Here is a 20,926-nt window from a genome sequence, read left to right as displayed (position 1 = left end):
CTTGCAGATGTAGTGAATGGACCTGAAGTGGGTGTGAAAATCTTGATCGTGTTGTCGATCCCTGACACTGCCATGTGAGGAAGAAAAGGGTGGCCCTAGAAGATCGTCTCAGAATCATTGTATCTTGCACACGAAAATCTCACCTGAATAACATTCACTGTATCCTGATCCCCTTGCAAGATCTGCACAATCTCTGTTGTATTCTTATCCCATACAAACAAAAATCCATCGTCGCTTCCAGATACAATGTATTCGTCTTTTGGCCCAAAGAAATTTACTTCTTTTGTTGTCTAGATATACATTTTTATAAGACCTTTTCTTTATCTAGGTGTATCTTACCATAATGTTACAATGCCCATTGTAAATCTTTTCACTTCCTAAAATAGGCGTGTTATTTTCTAAATAGCTTCTATTACGGCGCGAAAAATGGTAAATAATCTCTGAAAAACGGGGCCTAGATGGATCAATAGACAGCTCAAATTCTTCGTCGTCACCATCATTTTCTTCTTCGTCTTCTTCTTCGCTCATGATGGATGAAAAGAACTCCCGCCTTGGGTGTCTTAAATCATCACCCGGGTTATTCAAGGCGATAATATCATTAAATGTTATCGGGTCGTTTTCTCTTTCTGACAAAGAATCTTCTCTCTCGCTATTTTCTGCAGAATCAAAGCGGGAATCATGAGTTGCTGCAAACGTGAGATGCTCTAGCCGCTCTTCATCAGACGAATTAAAATCAGGTCCGACCATCAAAACATCGTCTTCTGTTCCATACTCGTCTTGAGATATATCATTGTCGTTTGAATCTGAGTCACGGTATTGAAGAATATTATTACTAGTAGATACAGATCCACTTGCTGGGCCAGCAAATTCTCCTGCAGTGTCGAACTTTGGGAGATACATTTTATCGATCCATTTCCAACGCAGAGAACTTGGCAACGCGCGCGTCTCTAACTCTCTTTCCGTAATTTCATTTTCATCATGAGAACTTTCTGTATTTGTATCTTGTTCTACCGCCTTTTCAACCTCGCTCAAAAATTCTTTCATCATCATCAATTTGTTATTAACACTTTCTGCCCCAACAGAAGGGACTGTCTCATAATCTGAGGGGCCATTAGCTGCTTCATTTTCCTGAAATGTCATATAAGCAAGGTATGCATAATACCGTGCTTTTATAAGCCAGGATCGACGATGTTCACAAGTAGCCTGACCGGGACCACCACTCGAAAGAAATAGACCAATCGCTAAGCACCACATCCCTCGCCAAGTATTAGGAGCAACAGACTCTGCTTTTCCAATTAGTTCTTCTGATGTACTCGATTCTTCTTCTGTCGACAGGTTCTCAAGCGAATCAAAGCTCCATCCCACTCGTTCATATACCCTGTGTAACCGCAATGCCGCTGATAGACTTAGATACCATATTTTCTCAATGTCATTTTCAACTTGGTCTGAGTTTGGTCTTCTCAAAGGATCAAAATAAGCTTCAAGACATTCTAGGGCTCTTTCAAAATTTCCGCTCCTAATATGATCCTGTATTTCCTTTGGAGTTGGGAGGCGATTCGTTTGAACATTAAAATTCTGAGGTGATCCTGAGATCTTCTCTTGCGTTGATTTCCCCCAGCTTATTTCAGTCAATTCATCCGGTGTGGTGTCATGAATATCAAATAAACCTATTTCTCCCGAAGACCAGCTGCCAAGTAACTAGATAAGTATTTGCACATGTCATTAAAACATCTCTTGACAAAAATAAATAAATCAATACAATGTATTTCTTGCCTCCTCTCCATTGTAATCGCTAAATTTACAGGATGTAACATAAAGATTGATAGAGTGGTTTTGACTGGGTCGAGGTTTGAAGCGTCTGATACAGCGTGTGGAAGCGTCTATTGATGGTCGTCTACTGGCGCCGCCCCCACTATTACCGACCATCCTACGATCGTGAAGGTAAACATAAGCATCCATGCCACCAACTGCAAAGTATTGAGGATTAATTTGGTTAAGTGCAAGAGAATTTAATCGGAAATGTTGTCCATAGTCCAGAAGAGGTGCCGGACAGCCTTCTCGAATATTTCTTCCTGTACAGGCTTGGTGATGTTGCCGAGTCTCTCGTGATGGAGCAAATGAACTGTGTGATACAGTTGGTGTGCATTTATGAGGTTGACGTATATCAAAGTGTCGCACGGTTCCTGTAGGATAATACTGAATGTAAATAACTATTTTTTTTTATAAAAAAAATAAGTATAAACTACAAGATTTTACCATCTTCGGCACAGGTTAAAAATTCGTGAGGATTCCCGTTTTCAATTGCAATTGATTTCACACTGTTGATGTGGCAATAGTACACATGTCGTAGGGTGCTTTTTAAACCACCATTATTTCCATCATTTATGTCAAATACTCGAACTTCTGAGTCTGCAGATGCAGTAACTAGGATGCTATCCGAAGTGGAGGGCATAAATTTTGCAGAAAATATGTTGGCTCTATGTCCTGCAGATCCGTCTGAGTGGCCTGTAGACAGTTATTACTTCAGACAATCTTACCAGTTTCAATAGAGCAAGCCTTCCGGTAGTTTTCTTGAGGAAACCAGATAATGGCCTTTGCATCGTCCGAGCCGGATACAAGCTTGTCGCCACGAGAGGACCAACTAAAGAAGTGTAAAATGAGTTTATAAACGAAAACGAAAATGTTGATTATATTACAATAAAGTATTTACGCAACCACTGTGGCCTTCGAGCTTTTTATCAAGAGTCATTCGTGATAAAGTATATCTGTCTGCATAAATATTTTGTGCTATAATAATAATGTCAATAATAAAAGACGAGTAATAAGAAGGAAATTCTTATATGATGATTATAATATGGGTAAAAAGGAATATGTACCAAACAAATTCTTTGGGATACCACCATATGGACTGTAGCGATCTCCGTAACATTGTCTCCTATGTAAATATTGTTGGATTCGCTCTGACATTAGCTTTGATGATTAAATGAGATGCTTTGAATGAGTAACAGGCTTTTATGCGAGACTCGAGTGAGTCGGGACTGCCTCTTTCCGATTGGATTTGGAGTTTACGCTACGTGTGACATGTATTCAGTTGGAATTGTTTATGCTGGAGAGATATCTTTGGATGCGTAAGGAAATGATACAAAGCATAATGGGTTTTTAGGTCAATTATGTGCTCAGAAAAAAAAAAGAGAGAGAGAGAGAGAAATAAAGAGAGGTAGCAATGCGATTGTGTTGGTTTATAGGATATTAACTGGTATTCACTTTCTTTTTATTTTACTTTATTTTTTTTGAAAAAAAGGTAAGCATATAACATTAGAAAGGTTGGGAGAATTAATGAGATTGATTTGTGGGATCAGCAGTAGGTATAAGTGCCTTAATTGGAGTAAAAACATACACACATACACACTATATACATATCTATCTATTTATGTGTGTGAAGACTTGTATAAAGCAGTTGATCCCTTTACCAAAATGATTCAATATTCTTTCGTTTTGGGATAAAGATGATTTCGTTAACAGGGTTTGGTGTCCAACTGACACGTGTCACGAATGCGTCTTCATCGGAGCCAACCAATTAACCCTTTCACACCAAGTAATCGTTTATTTCTTTATTTCTTTCTTTCTTTCTTTCTTTCTTTCTCGTTTAATATTTCCATAGTATTATTATGGGTGCCTATTTGTCTAAGAGCAAGGTTGATCCTTATACCTTGTTATGAAATTGTTGCTCATGTATTAGGTTAATGAGTAGAATGATTCAAATGATTATGAAAAGATTCTTTCGGATCTGGACGAGGCGATTCAGAAGAGTCAGCTTAGAATAGCAGATATCAAGATACGACAGCGAAGAGCATTAGCCCTATGGGTTTTGTACAGCTCTATCTTATGGGCTGTATACCTTGTTTACTGCATATTCACACTCTATAACCAAAACAAAGGGATCCGCGCTATTGTAAACGCTGGTATTCCGTTAATTCTTTTCCCGTTTGTGTAAGTAGAATACTATATGGACCATTAAGATGCTCGGTGATTAAAGGAAATTCTCGACCATGCTTTTTAGAATATACTACATGAGAATAGCACTGGCATGGTTTTACTCTAGAAAGCAAACAGCTGAAGAATCTCGGCTATCGACCATGATGACACATAAAAACCAAAAACTAGATGAATTGAAAAATAAGACTTCTTATTATACTACTCACTCGCTGCTCGAACGATATGATTTATCTGAATCAAAGAAGTCCCAATCGGTGGGTGCAGTCACAGGTGATTATCCCCAGCGCAGGCCAGGTAAACAATTGAGCACTCGTTTAGATACATTCCTTAAATCAATGTAGTGTCTCTACCGGCACAGCGTCCTCAGCCCCTACCTGAACTACCTACACCACTTAATGCAAGAAATGATACACAGAAAGGTAACATGATGTCACAATTTTGTATCGGTCGCTTATATACATCACTGTCTTCTATAATCATAACCCCCTCTAGCGACTGTCCCTCGACAACCTCGATGGTTTGATAAGATGTTTGAAGCATTAGTTGGAGAAGAAAAGAGCGAAGAAAGATATGCTTTGATATGTGACCATTGTTTTTCCCATAATGGTCTTGTCCTACCCCGCGAAAGAGACTCAATCCGTAAGCTTGATTTTGATTGTGTAATTGATTGTCATATTAATTTCTTTTCCTCAGAATATGTGTGTCCACAATGTCATAAGTTCAATCCAAGTAAAGCAATGGCCACAACCACCAATTCTGCTAATAATGCGCTTTCCCTGAGTACCAGGCCCAAGAGTGATATTCTAATTGTTGAAGCAGCACCACCAATTGAATTAGACAACGTCAAAGGAAAATCTGTGGCAGACAGAGTGATAAATCGACATTATGCCGTATTAGATGAAAGTTCGTCTGATAATGATGATAGCGAATGAAGATGGTTTATCCGATGAAGTGCGAAATAAAGTAGTATGCTGAATATTCATAGTGAAGGGGATGCAAGAACAAAGAAAGTAAATAAAGTCTAGGAAACTATAGAAAGAATATCGAGGGATCCTTATGAAAACCCTGTTTTTTTTTGGCTTTTGGCTTTTGGTTTGGGTTTTACCACCCGTTCTCGGCATTCTTAGTCTTTAGATAATCAATGATAGAATTTCCAATTTGCTCTTCCTTGACTTTGACCATGTAGACCATGCTGATAGATTCTTTTTCGTTAACAAGGAGAAACGATATCCGTTTGGCGTTAATTTTTTCAACGTTGCGACTGTGGACGCTGGCACTGACGAGTTTAGTGGTCTTACTACCCTTTTCACTTTCAATCTCAATGTACATCTTCTTGCTCGGAAGCTGCTGGGATATAGTCATATTTACATTACCAAAGCTACTCCATTTGGAATGTTCATTCTGTACAAAGAGTTTGCATTTGCATTGCATAGCAGATTGAAGGGTTTGGGGCACCAAATTTTCTTCAGGTTTTCCATCAGCAGCTCCGTTAGGTGCGGTAATTGATGCAAGTGAGTCGGAACGGCCAATGTCCGGAGAATCCTGAGGAGAGCTGGCTCTTGCCTGTTCTGCCATAGCAATTGTTTCTCTGTGTGTTCTCTGTAGGACCTCAATCAGAGCAGTTGCATCCGAAGTATCTTCAAAGTGAATCAAATAGTTTTCTTGGTTTGCACCCATGAATACAGAAAGGCTGACATCTGTTTCAGAAATCTGGTTCATCATTGTACTAGGCAATATCCATGCATTCAAATAGAGCTCTCCCGTTTCCTGAAGGCGTATCGCCACGCACGACCGATTTGTCACGGTTTGGCGTACTTCCAGTTCACAATGTCCCTCTACCGCATACCATGTTTCATCCTTCCATCGGAACACCTCACTTTGTTCATTATGATAAAGGACGGCGCGAATTCCAGCAGCTGGTCCTCCAGTGTTAGGATTAGGCTACACAAAAATAGATAAGCATGCATATTTTGACACAAGTAAATTTCCTTTTTCTGTATTAATATCTTACACTACGTGGTGGGGAGTCGGTCTCCTCAACAGATTGGGGGGTCAATCGAGGAGAAGGCTGGGTTTGACGGGGTCGACTAGAGTCGGACTCCTGTTGCTGTTGCTGTTGTTGTTGGCCAGGCACGAGATGTTGATTGTTAGCCTGATTTTGTCCACTTCCACTGGCAGTAGCAGATCTCATTTGATGATTGACACCGTCAGGACGCTGCATGTTACCATGGTGTCTGTTGGCTTGAGCGTGCGGATTGGGAGAAGGAGACCGGCCACGGTTACCGTGGGGATCGTGGCCATGTTGCTGTTGAAGATGAGGTTGTCGGGATTGCTGTGGGCGAGGTTGCTGTGGCTGGTATTGACGAGTTTGTTGTTGCTGGTGCTGGTGCTGCTGCTGGTGCTGTTGCTGTTGTTGCTGTTGAGGGCGGGGTCGCTGCTGAGGTTGATACTGAGGCCTGTACTGAGGTTGGCCGTTTGATGTACGCTGACCAGATGAGCGACTTTGTTGGGGATGAGGCTGAGACTGAGGCTGAGGATGAGAACGCTGACCAGACTGGTGATGGGGTGGCTGGCGAGAAGACGATTGTTGATCAGAAGGACCACGGGAAGAGTGTGAGTGGTGGGGACTTGGTTGGCGAGAAGAGTGTCTAGGCGTACTCTTGCTCATGCTAACCGGCGCTCCATTTCCACTGCTAGGGCTTGATGAACGTGAGTGAGGGGCTGAAGGCGAGGCATTGGGGCGAAGGTTACGACTGTTGGAGTGGGTAGGAACAGGTGAATTATTGGAGTGTCTTCCGGGACCAGAAGGCTCGTTGGAAGAAGTACGACCGGATCCAGAGGGACGAGGATGTTGTCTCATGCCAGAAGAAGCTATAGAGAATCTTTTAGAATCGATTAAACAGATAAATATGAAAATATTTTTTTTTAAAAAAAAAAGGTAACATACTTGATGGCTGTGGCTGGCCACGACGACTAGCAGCTGCGGCGGCTTGAGAAGACGTCAAGGTAATTTGTGGAAGGGTTTCAACATGTTTGGCTGGCATGGTAGTAGACGAAGAAAGATTCTTTGTTGAAACAGAAAGAGGGGGTTGGGTTTCTCTGGGAAGAGCAGTAAAGTTTTTTCGATCGGTTTCTCTCGGCTTACATCCAGCGGCTGAGGATGGGTGCTTTGCGGAACGAGGCTCGAGAACGTGTAAATTACCCCGATTTTCAGGAAATATGACCGCAGGACTGCCGGAATGACTGCTGGTGGAGACGTTGGCGAGCGGAGTGATTGGTGAAATGTGTGTTAGTGATTCGTCTGACGAGATACTTGCTGAAAGATCTATAAAAGGTCCAAGCTCAATTCATATTGATATGGCCCTGTCCACACTTGTCTTCAATGAAAGTGCGTCCGATTTGACGCCCAGTTCAGACACGTGGCAAATGTCGTGTCTCTTACCTCTCTCGTTCCTTTCGTCATCATCAGAACTTTCAACTGGCGACCCTTCACCTGAATAGTCGCTGTAGAGGGACAGTGTGTCCTGAGCACGTACTGACTGCTCCCTTGATATATTGATTGGAGGTATAGTATGATGATTCACGTTTGATGTTGATCTTTGGTTTGAAAATTCGGAGGGACAAAGGCCTGTTGCAGAAGGCGAGTAACCTTGTACAACTGTCTGGAGCGGTCTGGGCGCTAATGTGGACGAACTTGGTGTAGACGCGTCTACTCCCAGCCAGGTATTCCGTTTCTCTTTCGAATCTGCTCGAAGGATCATAGCTCTGTCTTGAATTACTAGTTGGAGCATATATTCCCCTATAAGCTCACGGTCAGGCATGACTGAATTTACGGAGATATCCCGGATAGCAAAGGGTGGATACATGAGCATGTATTTAAAAGTAGTTGGATTATCTAAACTGGTTCCCTGCTCCTTGCAGATCATCAATACATCGCCAGCCAGTGCGAGGTGCAGGCGTGCCGACAACCCAGCGCTATTTTCTGGGATTAAAACAAAGTCAGCCCGTAAGACTCGCTGGATTCCCGAATAGACCTCGGGTAACTCGTATTTCTAGAACCATTAGTCAAAGGTCCATAATCCGACATTTTCTTACCTTGGTCTGGCCAGTGAAGAAATCAACCACCTGGGAGCAGTCTAACTGTCGCAGTAGCTGTGTAAGGGTTGTATCCGAAAAGTCTTCGGGAGTGAAAACTGGCTTGTCAGACGGCATACCATCTAGAGTAGGAAAATCTTCTCGCTCAAAAGACATTAAGGAAAAATTGGAAATAGATGCACTATTCTGGGCAATCTGCAATATTCCTTCAATGTTTGGGTTTGCCTTTAAAAGAAGCTTATAGTCAGATAGATAGGATTCTGTGTCATTTAATAGTGTCTATTTTTATGAAATATAATAAAACGAATAGAAGACATGAGAATTGTATTTTAAATCATTCCTTTACTGCCAGACACTTACATCGTAAACCATCTTTTTATTGCTCGAAATTTCATATAAGCGCATCAAATAAATAGTCCAAGAAATTATCGAAATACTTTTTTTTTAGTTGTTAAAAAGGTTTGGTCATGGTTCAATTGCACGAGCGATGCATTAAGGGGTGGTATACTCACCATCCTCAGGGTGAATAGCCTCTAAGATAGTCTGCTCTTCCAAGCATCACATATCTCTATTGACTTTGATATATTGATACAAGAAAGCTTTTTCTTACTATCTTTCCACTAATGTTATATTTGAAACTTCCTGCTCAAACTCATACTTTTCTTGTGATAGTTAACAATTCAAAAGATATCAATCAATAGATAATTGACTGACTCGAAATTTGCATTAATGACTCCCTTATTTCTTTAAATATATAATATTTTCTTACTCTATTAGCTCAACGCTTTCATGCAATCGAGGTTAGTATCACGATAATTATGCAACTACTCTTGAATATAGTGTGTGTATGTGTGTGTCATGCTAGATTTATTGTTGGCTTCATTAACTTTGGTATGTTTCAATATTTTGTAAATTCAGGAGCAAAAATAGTTTCTGTCTTGACCAAATGAGGGATAGAGTTTTGGTAAAGTAAATACTAAACCAAAGACTATATTTAATGTCACATATATACATATATATATATATTAGAATATTGGTTTTTTTAATAATAAATCATAATAAATGTTTCAATATTGATTAAAGTATACATATGGCTATTGAAAGTGTTTTCGCATAAAGAAGTACTCTGTTACCAACGTGTGATCGACGGAAAGTCCTTTTTTTTTTCTATAACCGCCAACCCGGGGTCAAGAAATGAGAGTCTTTAGGGGAATCCGTAGGAGATTATTTTAGAAATACTTTTTTTTTGTACGTGATTTATAGAAATATTACTAAATTATTGTTCTGTAATTCGAATTTTGAAACCATGTTATCAACTAAATGAAGAATAAACAAGGGATCTGAGGGGATCTGCCCAGACACAAATATAAGCAAACACTGTGACAACAAAATTATGTAATTTAAAGGAGAGCTTTATCAGCCTCTTCAATAAGACTTATAAAACCCAAGTCTGAATAAGCGTATTGATATAGATTATTACGTCCAAGAGTCTTTTTTTATTTATTAAGTTATTTATTTATTAGTTGGTATCTATTTAATTCTTATTCTGTCTCCTTCTAGACTAAATTTACTAGAAGGCAGTACAGTCAGCTTTTGGGCTGACGCTGTATTTCTTTGGGTTTGAACCTAAATAGGAAAGCCTAGACGCTGTAGTGATACACTTTTGTTGCTTGCAAGGGTTTTCTTTTTAAAGACACTTCTCCTATTAAATATAAAAATGACTAAGTAGTTCCAGAAGACGACTGCTATGCTGTATTTAAGATTTATCCGTCAAAATAAGACGATATTTCATTTGCTTTATCAAACTAAATTTCCTCAATCTCTTTAGATTCATAGTATAGACCATTTCCTTCCAAGAACGTACGATATAGTCTCGTGCTAAAGGAGAAACGGGGGTAGCTTGGCAGCAGAATAAAGAAACACTACAAGGGAAAAAATATTCATTTCAATTTCATATACAAATCTACTTGACACAGAAATTTGATGGTAATTATGAAGTACAGCCTAACTATGAGTACTTAGATAGAATAAGTTAATGCATATACATGTGTGCATTGTAGTCTTCTTTATTTCTTCTAAAGCAGGAATGTTTAATCTTGAATTTTAGAGTGATTGCTTCTCGACCTCTAGCTATTGGGAATCAAAGATATAAATTCCCGAGGCTTGGCTATTTTCATGTTTCACAGTAATTGAATTAGTAAGTCATTTGTCATTTATATTATCACCCTCCATTTTGACCAAAGAAAAAACTAGCCCTGCATACTATGTGGGAGTGAGTACAATAGGTTCCTAATCATTATCAATAGTTTGGTGAGTATAAGCTCCTGAATATCTATATACTTCAAACAGTACGTACGTGAGTATGCTTGTAAAATTGCTTCTAACAAATAAATCATGACTGTTTTTTATATACTTATTAAAAGCAATGTTTAAAATTCTTATCTGATACATTTTTGAAAGACCAAATATATTAATATATAGGCTTAGACTATCATGAGCCATAATACAATGTCTTGAAATAATAAATAAACATCATCTGTCTATACTTAGATTTCTCATATTATTGTACATGCTTATTTCTGCTTTTATTTTTAGTGAGCAAACTTTACAAATCTGTCTTTTTCATTATTTATTCCTTTAAAAAGCCAGTAGTACTTTGTGAAACTACTTTTATCTTGTCATGTGAATTTAGAATCCAGATGACAGTTTGCTATTTACCAGCACTCTGAATTTGGATTTATGTATTAAATATTGGATAATACCTCTTGAATATACTAAATATATATATATATATAGGCTACATTATGAATGTAATTATCGAATACTGAATATCATCTCTTCATGATACTCTCATTTTGAACAAATGTTATCTAGTAAAAGCTATCTTAAATATATATATCGTGATAATATTTATAAAAGTCAATTCAGTTAACTGATACAGTCTCATAACCAGCTTTATTTTGCTAATAAACAAACTATAACGATGGTGGAACAGAAAGAATTGTGTGATATCTCACATCTGATAAATGTTAAAGCCGCGTTGTTTCACACTGTTAATGGAAAACAAAAAAAAAAGCAACGATTTAGTTATAATTAAGCTATTTTTGCTTTAGCTTAACTCTTGCTATAATTAACAGACTTGAGCCAAGCAACTACAACATCTGAACTAGTATTATCTTTAATGAATATTAATGACTTAAATTAATAGTGATTAGAGAAACAAGAAGTGTAGGATATTAAACATAGTATCTTATATCCGATCTAATAATCACAGTATTTATAAGAGGTAAATTTTAACCTTTCTCGTGTTTAGCATGCTGGAAATCGATACTACCAAAAAAAGCCATGAAATAAAGCCTAGTGGACCATTACACAAAAGATTGTGATAAAATCAATAACCCTCAATGGTGGTTACCCAAAGTTCCTTTAAGAGACTGGCACCTTCAATTTCATTGTTTGTGGTATGCATCAGTACAAAGTCTAATTTTAAAAGGTTATTATATTACATTATATATAAAGAAGGTATATAGCTTAACTTTTTTTTTTCGCTCTTTACCCAAATTAATACATTGACTAATACCCTCACATTATTTCTGGTTGAATTTCGGACAGGTTCTCTTTATTTTTGGACGATAATATTTTAAGATTGAGACGATTCTTATTCTTATTATTATTATTATTTTTAGGCAAAATTGTTTTTTATTTATTTGAAACAAAACAGCTATTTGTATCCAAAAAGGTTTCAAAAATCCCATAGTATAGTATATAATCTTGAGACCCTTTGAGAGGAGCAATTTTTCTTTTTAAAGAAAAGAGAGGGCTTAGGTACAGATAGTTAAATAAAACGCTAGTGATGGTGATGACGGTGGTAGTGGTGGGAGTACTCGCAAATACAGATAGTTATATTGTTTCAAATGAAAAGTAATTTTGCCTAAAAATAATAATAATTGAAATCGTTTAAATCTTAAAATACTATCGTCCAAAAATAAACGCTTAAAATACAAACCGAACTATTGAGAGAATAGATAAGATGGTCTACCCCCGCTTCCGTAAATTAACCAAAATAGATAGCTTTATGTCTTGGGTTAATATTTAATATAAAGCACAAGGCTATATATCCAGACGTTACATTCGCATAGATACACTTGTTTTAAAGTGATAATTAATTATACTATTTAAAGCAAGAATGTAAGGCAGACTACTCTGCATTCAAACCATTCACTGAATACCTTGTTTGACGTCAAAAAGACTCCTTTTTTTTCTAGTACGATTTAATTCATAAAAAGTCACAGCTTACTACATACTAAGAATGTGCTTGGATATAATATATGTAGACTAATGTTTTTTTTTTGATGATTGATAAATGGCGAAATTTTACGGTATACTCGATTAAGGGCCACCGTGAACGTACAAGCGTATCGATATACCTACAGCCAATAGTATTTTATATTTTATATTTCATTCCAAATAATAGGTAGATACACCATAAATACAATTCCATGTTTTAGTATTTTTACGTTTTATGATTCTGAATTAAATATATTTTCCTAAACTATAGTATATGTTAATCAGTTCAAATAATCGAATGTGCAATCCAAGCATTGAGAATTCGGCTATATCTGTCATCAGTACGATTCATTTTAATACATTAGTAAAAAGATAGGATGGATTAAACTCAAATTAATCAAGATATAGTCTTTTACGGCGATGTATTTATTTAATACCACTTAATAACGGCTTAGGAGTGTATATATATATATAAAGCCATTGCTATACAAAAAAGTACGTGAATATTTTTCCTAAATCTCAATCCAATTTTATGATATCAAAGTCTTTTTATATAATACGGTTGAGATTCTCTGACAATTTCAAGCGTAGGGTACACAATGTATACACAATGCTCCTCAGATAATTATAAATAAATCCCAAATATTTTAAAGTCTTAGCTAGTAAGATGTCTTTATTATCATCTAGAGTCGTAAGCTATTAAACGAGAAGCTTAATAGACTGTAGAAATTTAAACTATTCAATAACGAACACTAGCATGCGATGTATACGTTATAACTAGTCTATCAGGCTACTTACCCTATAGAAAAAAAATAGGCGATTTTAGTGAATTGTTGCAAGTTTTCCGGGGTTTAAAGTGTCTTATGTTGAGTTTTAATTAAGCACCAATTTCTCTCGCTCTCTTTTATATTCTACTTTTTTTTTTATCCCACCATGTTTTTTGCAGTCAAAGCAAAACATCTTTTTCTTAGCTTTTTCAACCCATTACAAAACTAAATACCAAGTTATTCGAATCTAATGGCTTACCAGCGGTAGCTTGGGTGGGTCCTAGGCGGTAACCAGGACAAAATTTTCTATCTTCTTTGAATTCTAGTCAGTCTTTGTCTCAAACGACGACCCTCCTGGAGATCTTCTTCTGCTTGTCTTCTGATACGTCCAATCCGAATAACGCGGGTGAACCTTACAGGTATAATCCCATCATATCTCAAATTGTTAAGTATATGTCGGAAGTTCAGGACAGCAGCAAGATCCTGATTCCACAAACGATGCATAACCTCTGACCCGTCCATGTTCTCCAAACAATTTAGATTGGTACATCTAAAAAGGACTTGTTTCTATTTTTTTTTCACAAGGTCTAAAATTATTAAAAGTCTCTAAAAAGAACACACTTAATAGCTATGAAGGCTAGTATTAATAAAATACGGATCAGCAAAGTTGACAAAAGAAAGCAATCTGAGAAGAATTGACAGAAAAATATATGCATCAAGTACAATTTGGTTGTCAAGATTGCTCGCATGCTCATTAGAAATCTCGGTAGATTTAGAGAATTGCAAGGAATCTGTCTTCTTGTTTTTCAAGAGTAGGAATCAGACATGACAATGTTAACACAAAGCAGGTTTATATTCTTTGATAAAAAGAATCAATTAAGCAATATAAATATCTTCATCAATATCATAGTACTTAGAGAATAGCCTTTTTTTTTTAGATAAAAAATGTGAAAAGTATTACATAGAAATAGATATATGTATATTATTTAGTAACTTTATAGCTTAAAAAATAGTACTTCTTCTTTCCATACTTCTTTATATTCAACTTGTATTATTTTGATCAATAAAAACTATAAAATTCCAATATAAAACCGTGTATTTGTTGAACCAATTATAAGAATAGAGATATCTAAAAAAAGGTATAGATTTGCGATATTTAGAATATTTGATTGGATTATATGCAAAAATGATTTGAAATCCAACGAATTGTATTATCTAAATCTGTTATAAAAAGAGAAATATGTACCTAAAAATGGTATAACTTTGCTATTTTATACGATTTTATTGGATTAGATAAAAAGTAATTTTAACTCCCATAAATAGTATTCGCTGTAAATACTTTTAATTTACTAAAAGCCAATATTCTATTGGCAAAACTTACAACTCCGCAACCGTAGGAATTATACGGATTCGTATAAGATATACGGGACCGTATAATTTATACGGTCGCGGAGGTGTAATTTCTGCCATTTACTACAGTGTTAGGTTCATTAGACTCTACCGAAATTAGACTTTATTCAACAGGCAATATTCAAAACGTCTGTAGGGACCTTGGACACATCATATAAAATTTATTTAGACGGAGATTGTGCTCTTAAAAAGGAATAGTGTGTTTCAAAATCGCGTTATTTTATATGATATAAAAGCATGATATAAAATATTTTACATCATATAAAAAGATGATATAAAATGTGTTGACCAATCATCTTTCGATATTTTATGTTCTTAAACTAACGATGACATAAAACTTGAAATAAAGAACAAATTATGTTTTCAAGTAAGCATATAAAGAAGTCCATATAGCCCCAGCATTAGGTTTTTTCTCCTTTATTTGCGCAAGCATTCTACGTATACAAATATATAAATTAGTATCTATTAGCTTTAATGTCTAAAAAATTAAACAGCTATTACAGTTTGAGGGTAAAAAGAAACAAACTTTGGTTCGCACTAATTACATGATTTTAAGTTTGTGAGTTTAGTAAATTAACATGGCCAATAAATGCAATATCACACATTTTCATTGTATATGGAAGCCTTGGATGTGAAACATGAGACCGTATGAAATTACATATATGGTTAAATGTTTCAAAAATATTTTATATGATGTGCCCAAAGTCCCTTGTTTCGAACAGCCGAGAATATTTTCTTTAGTATTTAATAGAAGTATTTACCGGTTAAATTTAGAAAGAGCATTTATTTTTTGGTTTACTCTTACAATATTACATTTTTATTGAATATAATCATCCTTAAGCCTGCAAGTGCAATTTATTTTGTGGCGCAACTTAACGCTTTAGATTAAAGCCTTGTAGACTATATATTAAGCTTTTTGGCCACTAAATCAGGGGATAACTTTATTAAGGTGTATATATTAGTTAATTCTATCTAACACAAGAGTGTGTGCCATCTTATTCCTTCAGATCTTCAGTAAAAAGAACGCTTTATATTAAAGTAGACATACTGACCGTTAGGTCTCGCTGGAGTATGCTTTTTGCCCAGCAAAGATCAATACACCCATCAAAATATATTATAAAATTAATATGATACTAGAAATGTTTTTTTCTCAATAAACTCTGTGTTATGGCTTACATGGTTATATAAGAAAAAGAAATTAAGGTTGAGGAGCTGAAGGGGATTTGTAAATATTTCCAATTGTAGATTGTAGTGAATACTTCACAGCTAGCAAAGTTTATATTGAAATACACCAAATATCCTTTAGCTCAGATACACACTCTACTAATCGACTACATTTGATTGACATTACTTCAAAACTTAGCCTGCCCAGTTTTGATTTAATTCTAACAAAGAGGGTCTAATGTATTCTGAGTAAATATTCGTACTATGACCCACTACGAAATATCACATTAAATAACGACCTGTAAATATCATTTACAAGAAATATTGTATTGGCACGATATATAATTCGACAAGTCTTTAGCAATAAAGTGTCTGTAAAATTAACATACTAAACTCACTTAAAGGCTCTTTAGCTTACAGTTTATATGTATATGAGCGTCTGTAAACATTAAAGTTTAGTAAAAAATATATATATAGTACACATCTTATATTAAAAGTTGAAATACAACTTATTGACATTGCATACAGATCTGTCTAATTCGCGTGGCTATTAACCCTATGTACAAGAGCAACACATTTTAAGGGGACCAGGAATTGTTAATATTAATATATAACAATTCATCTCCTTGACAGCCCGAGAATATCATATTAAAGCGGACTTGGTATAAAAGATCAATTGAAGGCATCGAATATCAATATCAATTTTTGCATGTACTGTTAATTAAATACATAGCGTCAAATATTTATTTGTGTCGACACGCTATTTTTATTACCATCTCCCTACAAATTTTTATTATTTATACCCGAATCACATACATCATTTTTTTTTAATAGGAAAATATATACAGTATAAATCTTAGTTTATAGGCGTACATTTCATAGGAGAGCCAAGATTTAGATTCTCTTTTTTTCTTCTTTTGAAATTAAAATTGAAACACCCTGCACACAAAGTCATTATTACATTATACACTTCCTTCTTTATCTTTTTACATATGATTATTAAATACACTTTTAATAGATTGGCTAATACAGAAGATATTTGTGATTATTGAATTTTTATGTTATTCTTATGAAAAAAAAACATATATAGTGAATAGAACATTGTAGATAATGATATAATTTCGTAATTCTAAAATATAATAAATAAAATTAGTAAAATAATCTGTCAGTTGACATGCTTTCTTGAAGGCTCAAATTAATTTTTGACAGTAATTAATAAACTGGGTATACTACTGTTCCAAAAGTGTTCAGATATGGTATATTTCCAGGTGTTATTATAGTTATAAGCCAATTATTAGAACCGGAGACGCTAAAGATATAGCAAGATCTGTATGCTTTATAAAACATCTTTCTCACACTACAGAAATAAAGTTGGCAAGGCTTTACACTTTCTTTAGAAATAAGTAGTATACTTTGGGTTAATTATTTGATATAACGGATATAAAAACAAATCCCCCAGCCACTCTTACTGCACACATATCAATCTTATCAAACAAAAGGCTTAACTTCATATCTACAATGGAAATAGATAACTAATTGTTGATGTAGAGTTTGTCTATTTGTTTTTTTTTTCATTCGCCTATTGTAAGGATTATTGCACAGAGCTCCAGAACAAACCCTTGAGATCACCCAAACAAACCAAACCAAACCAAAACAAACCAAAACAAAAGAATATCAAGCTATGTAACCTTGGTTTGATAAGAAAAATAATAATCCGAACTATGGGAAAAATTTACGTGCTGAGTTTTTAGATGGCTGTGGAAACTTAACAGAAGGATACCAAAGGAGAGAACTAGAAGACACATGTATATTTTTGTGTTTGTGTAATACAACCGCATGGTTTCTCTAAACTTTCTATCTCGTAGGATGCCTGCCTCAAAAAAATAATCTTTTAACTCTTATGGTGAAACAAAAAGAAGGGTGTTTTTGAACCTATTTTGTATTATTAATGCCTTTATCTTACATCAATATGTGTATATGTTTATAATGAGAAAGGAATAATAGACTTTTTCAAGAGAAGGTTGTCTATAGTTCTCTTGAGAGACTAATAAGTGTATTTCTTCGGATTTTCTATAATTACATTTTACGTAGTTTGTTTTAGGATTGGTAACATCGCAAGCGATCAATAATAAAGTCAAAAACCGAGAAAATCTATTAGATCGATTATACACTGGTTTGGAACAAACAGTAATAGTATCAGGAGGCATAGCACCAACCCTCACAGAAGTAGGAAAATCTTTCAAATTTTAGTTTCACAAGACCTTGTGAATAGTGTATCATAAATTTAGCTACAAACACGGTCTATGCGTACTTTCTGAAATAAAATCGTGCAACAGTGTTTGAACTCTTTGAGACAACAATACCCTGAACTCTCAAAAAGCAATAATTAAACTTCCTAGCTCTTTGAGTTTCATGAACTATGCCATAATAATTACCTTATATCCATTATATATAACATCTATGACCGTAAGATATTTCACAGCAAAATATCTAAGGGGCTGTAAATAAGCAATATAGAGAAGACGGGTCAGATAATATGATATAAACATCATAAGGAGACCCTATTGAGTTCATCTTGAGAAAACTACGGTGATCACCATATATAGCCTTAATCCGTTACAAATACATTCACTAAGGTCTGTGCACCATACTGCTTGCAATTAACATTACGGGAATAGAAAAAAAAATACAGCGATTCTATTGGACGGAAGATCACTCAAAATACTCATCGCGCTCAGGCACATCTTCAGACATCTTTAAAAAAAATCCAATAAATACAGCGAGTTTGTCTTGATCATTAAAGTTATTCAATCAACTACCTTCAACATGAACGCCAACAAACAACAAACAAAAAAAATTCCCAGACCCATGAACTGCTTTCTGGCCTTCAGACTTGAAAAACAGGGCGAAATTCTTACTCGTTGCCCAGGAGCCAATCATCGAGACATTTCCAAAATCATTGCCAAGTGGTGGAAAGAAACACCAGAACATGAAAAAGAACCTTATCGTGAAAAAGCACGCATTTCAAAGATTGAGCACTCTAAATTGTAAGCAGAAAAAGCTTTAAAGTGATCTATATTAGTTTACTAAAACAAGAATATTAGGCATCCTGACTACAAGTACTCGCCTAACAAAAGACCAGGACACAAGCCTAGAAAATATGTCAGACGAGTCAAAGACACATTCACCTCTCGTTCAGCTGAAAATAATCGTTTGATGAAATTGCTTTACACCGACCCAAGAAAATTAGAAAATAAAACAAATGCAATACAAACTCCCATTTACAAGGAAACCAAGCATTTCACTTTTAAACAAGAAACCTCCCAGGCTTCCTACCATTTCACTCCAACTGTTGAAAAACCCGATTGTGAATTTACCTCTCGCAGCTCCTATACTACTACTGCCGGAATACAAGAGTCAAATATACCTATTCACGAACCCAATTACTCCTTTGTTTCGTATGTCGGTAAAGACGTTGTGGATCAGAATTACTGCAATAGCTTCGCTGAAAAAGACCAGCTTGTTACGCCACCCTCAAATGTTTTGGATTGCTCGATCCCAACTCCTTTCTATCAAAATGTCTTTGTACCTTCGCAGCCGGAAGAGTACTTTTACATCACTCCTAGTCATCAGCAAACTCACCCATTTTCTCCTGTAACAACACCCGTATATCATGACAATTCACCTTCGAGTGGATCAAGTGTCTGTTTTAGTCCTCTTGAATATAAGAGCAGCCCTCCCATTGCTGGTTACGAGTATTCACCTATCTTGGACCAATCTGCATACTGGTCTATGATCAGGTCTGATTTCTCTTCCCCTGATTACCTTGGATATTTGCTTTCAAACGAAAGAGTTCTCAATGAACAGACCACACCCGAAGCCTACATCGATCCAAGCCTACTCATGATGCCTTCTGCGCCACCCAGAGATCTTTCATACGTTGGTAACCAGAGCTTCAACGACATCCTTGCCTCCACCATGTTTCCTTTCTAAACGATCAGACCAAGTATTCCAACTATATCACTATTTCTTCTCAGCAAAACACAATACAGATGCATACACACAATCATAGAGCCATATACCCATACAATTTACAGCAGCATACACTACATTACATTACATAATACACTTTATATAACTCATAAGCACTGATCTTCTCTTAAATTCATTATTTTATTCACTTAGACATCAATATACTTTCTTATACATTCATTTACTTTCTTAGATTTTTCCTTACTTTCACACTGTATTTTTTTTTCTGTTAAATCATATACCAACCTTCTATTCACTTTTATATTTTTGCTTTATTTTTTTGCTTTTATTATTCGCATCATATCAAAACACTACATAGCAAATCATGAACTACATGCCTTAGAAACATTATTTTGAAATAAAAACCTTTCATATTCCATTATAAATCTTTATTTCTTGTTTATCCATTTGAAAGACCTTTATAGTATTATAGAAACTATCAATTAAAAAACAAAAAACTAAATAAATAAATAAAACAAAAAGTCGCCGATTGATAACTGTAGCACTGATAATACTGAGTTAGCGTATATATCTATTTGGTTGGCTATATTCTTTTGTCAGAATATACCGCAATAAGTTGCTGTTTGAAAGCAGAATAATCTATTTACCCGTTTATACCCTCGTTGTTATCTCCATTATCTCTGCAAAGATAACAACCTTAAACCTCTATTTACTATGACTTTTGATTTTGAGAGAAGATCTAAGTTTATCATGAGAGCTAGCTATCTCAAGGTCAAGATGTTGTTAGTCAAAAAAACAATAGATAAACAGTCCGCAGATTCAATTTTACTATATCAGCCATAGTTTCAGGTTGTATATTTTATGTAGAAACCAAGTAATATATACTTGAAACTGTAGCTAATACACAGTAAACATTTGAAAAACCCAAACACAGATGTTATTCAGCCGTATCTATCAATTGACCCTTGCGTCAAATCATCATGTAACCAAGTCTAGTATACATTATTGTTGTAGGAAATAATCAGTCTTTTTTTTAATCATCTTTTTATACTCTGTAGTGTATATTATACAACTTCGCAGGACTTTACTTGCCTTGCAACCACAGACCCCGCAAATAAAATCAATGTTACTAATAGTTTTTTTTTGTTTTGTTTTACTGGTAATAGAAATCCATCACACTTCATCTGTTTGTACAAATGATAGCTGAGAATCTG

At 35.4% G+C, this 20,926-nt stretch overlaps 4 protein-coding genes across 4 annotated transcripts; 2 read left to right on the top strand and 2 right to left on the bottom strand.

The window, feature by feature from the left end:
* Nucleotides 1–1,983: 1,983 nt before the first annotated feature.
* PHYBLDRAFT_76654 (hypothetical protein) lies at nt 1,984–2,967 on the bottom strand (the record flags this gene model as incomplete). The annotated part of the gene is made up of 5 exons (XM_018443179.1): nt 1,984–2,183; nt 2,257–2,484; nt 2,538–2,641; nt 2,697–2,787; nt 2,877–2,967. Coding segments are annotated over 5 exons (714 nt in total), but the record flags the coding sequence as incomplete, so codon positions are not given.
* Nucleotides 2,968–3,763: 796 nt separating this feature from the next.
* On the top strand, nt 3,764–4,727 carry PHYBLDRAFT_100201 (hypothetical protein; the record flags this gene model as incomplete). The annotated part of the gene is made up of 5 exons (XM_018427576.1): nt 3,764–3,990; nt 4,061–4,308; nt 4,338–4,436; nt 4,489–4,635; nt 4,690–4,727. Coding segments are annotated over 5 exons (759 nt in total), but the record flags the coding sequence as incomplete, so codon positions are not given.
* Nucleotides 4,728–13,451: 8,724 nt separating this feature from the next.
* PHYBLDRAFT_61385 (hypothetical protein) lies at nt 13,452–14,615 on the bottom strand (the record flags this gene model as incomplete). Its single annotated transcript, XM_018440798.1, has 2 exons — nt 13,452–13,695; nt 14,527–14,615. The coding sequence occupies 2 exons, from the start codon at nt 14,613–14,615 to the stop codon at nt 13,452–13,454; spliced, it is 333 nt and encodes a 110-aa protein (XP_018298375.1).
* Nucleotides 14,616–18,509: 3,894 nt separating this feature from the next.
* Nucleotides 18,510–18,884, top strand: PHYBLDRAFT_93225 (hypothetical protein; the record flags this gene model as incomplete). Its single annotated transcript, XM_018443822.1, has 2 exons — nt 18,510–18,766; nt 18,824–18,884. Coding segments are annotated over 2 exons (318 nt in total), but the record flags the coding sequence as incomplete, so codon positions are not given.
* Nucleotides 18,885–20,926: the final 2,042 nt, after the last annotated feature.

This window comes from Phycomyces blakesleeanus (genome assembly GCF_001638985.1).
Source record: "Phycomyces blakesleeanus NRRL 1555(-) unplaced genomic scaffold PHYBLscaffold_1, whole genome shotgun sequence".
NCBI lineage: Eukaryota > Fungi > Mucoromycota > Mucoromycetes > Mucorales > Phycomycetaceae > Phycomyces > Phycomyces blakesleeanus.
This window is presented reverse-complemented; position numbering and strand designations above follow the sequence as displayed.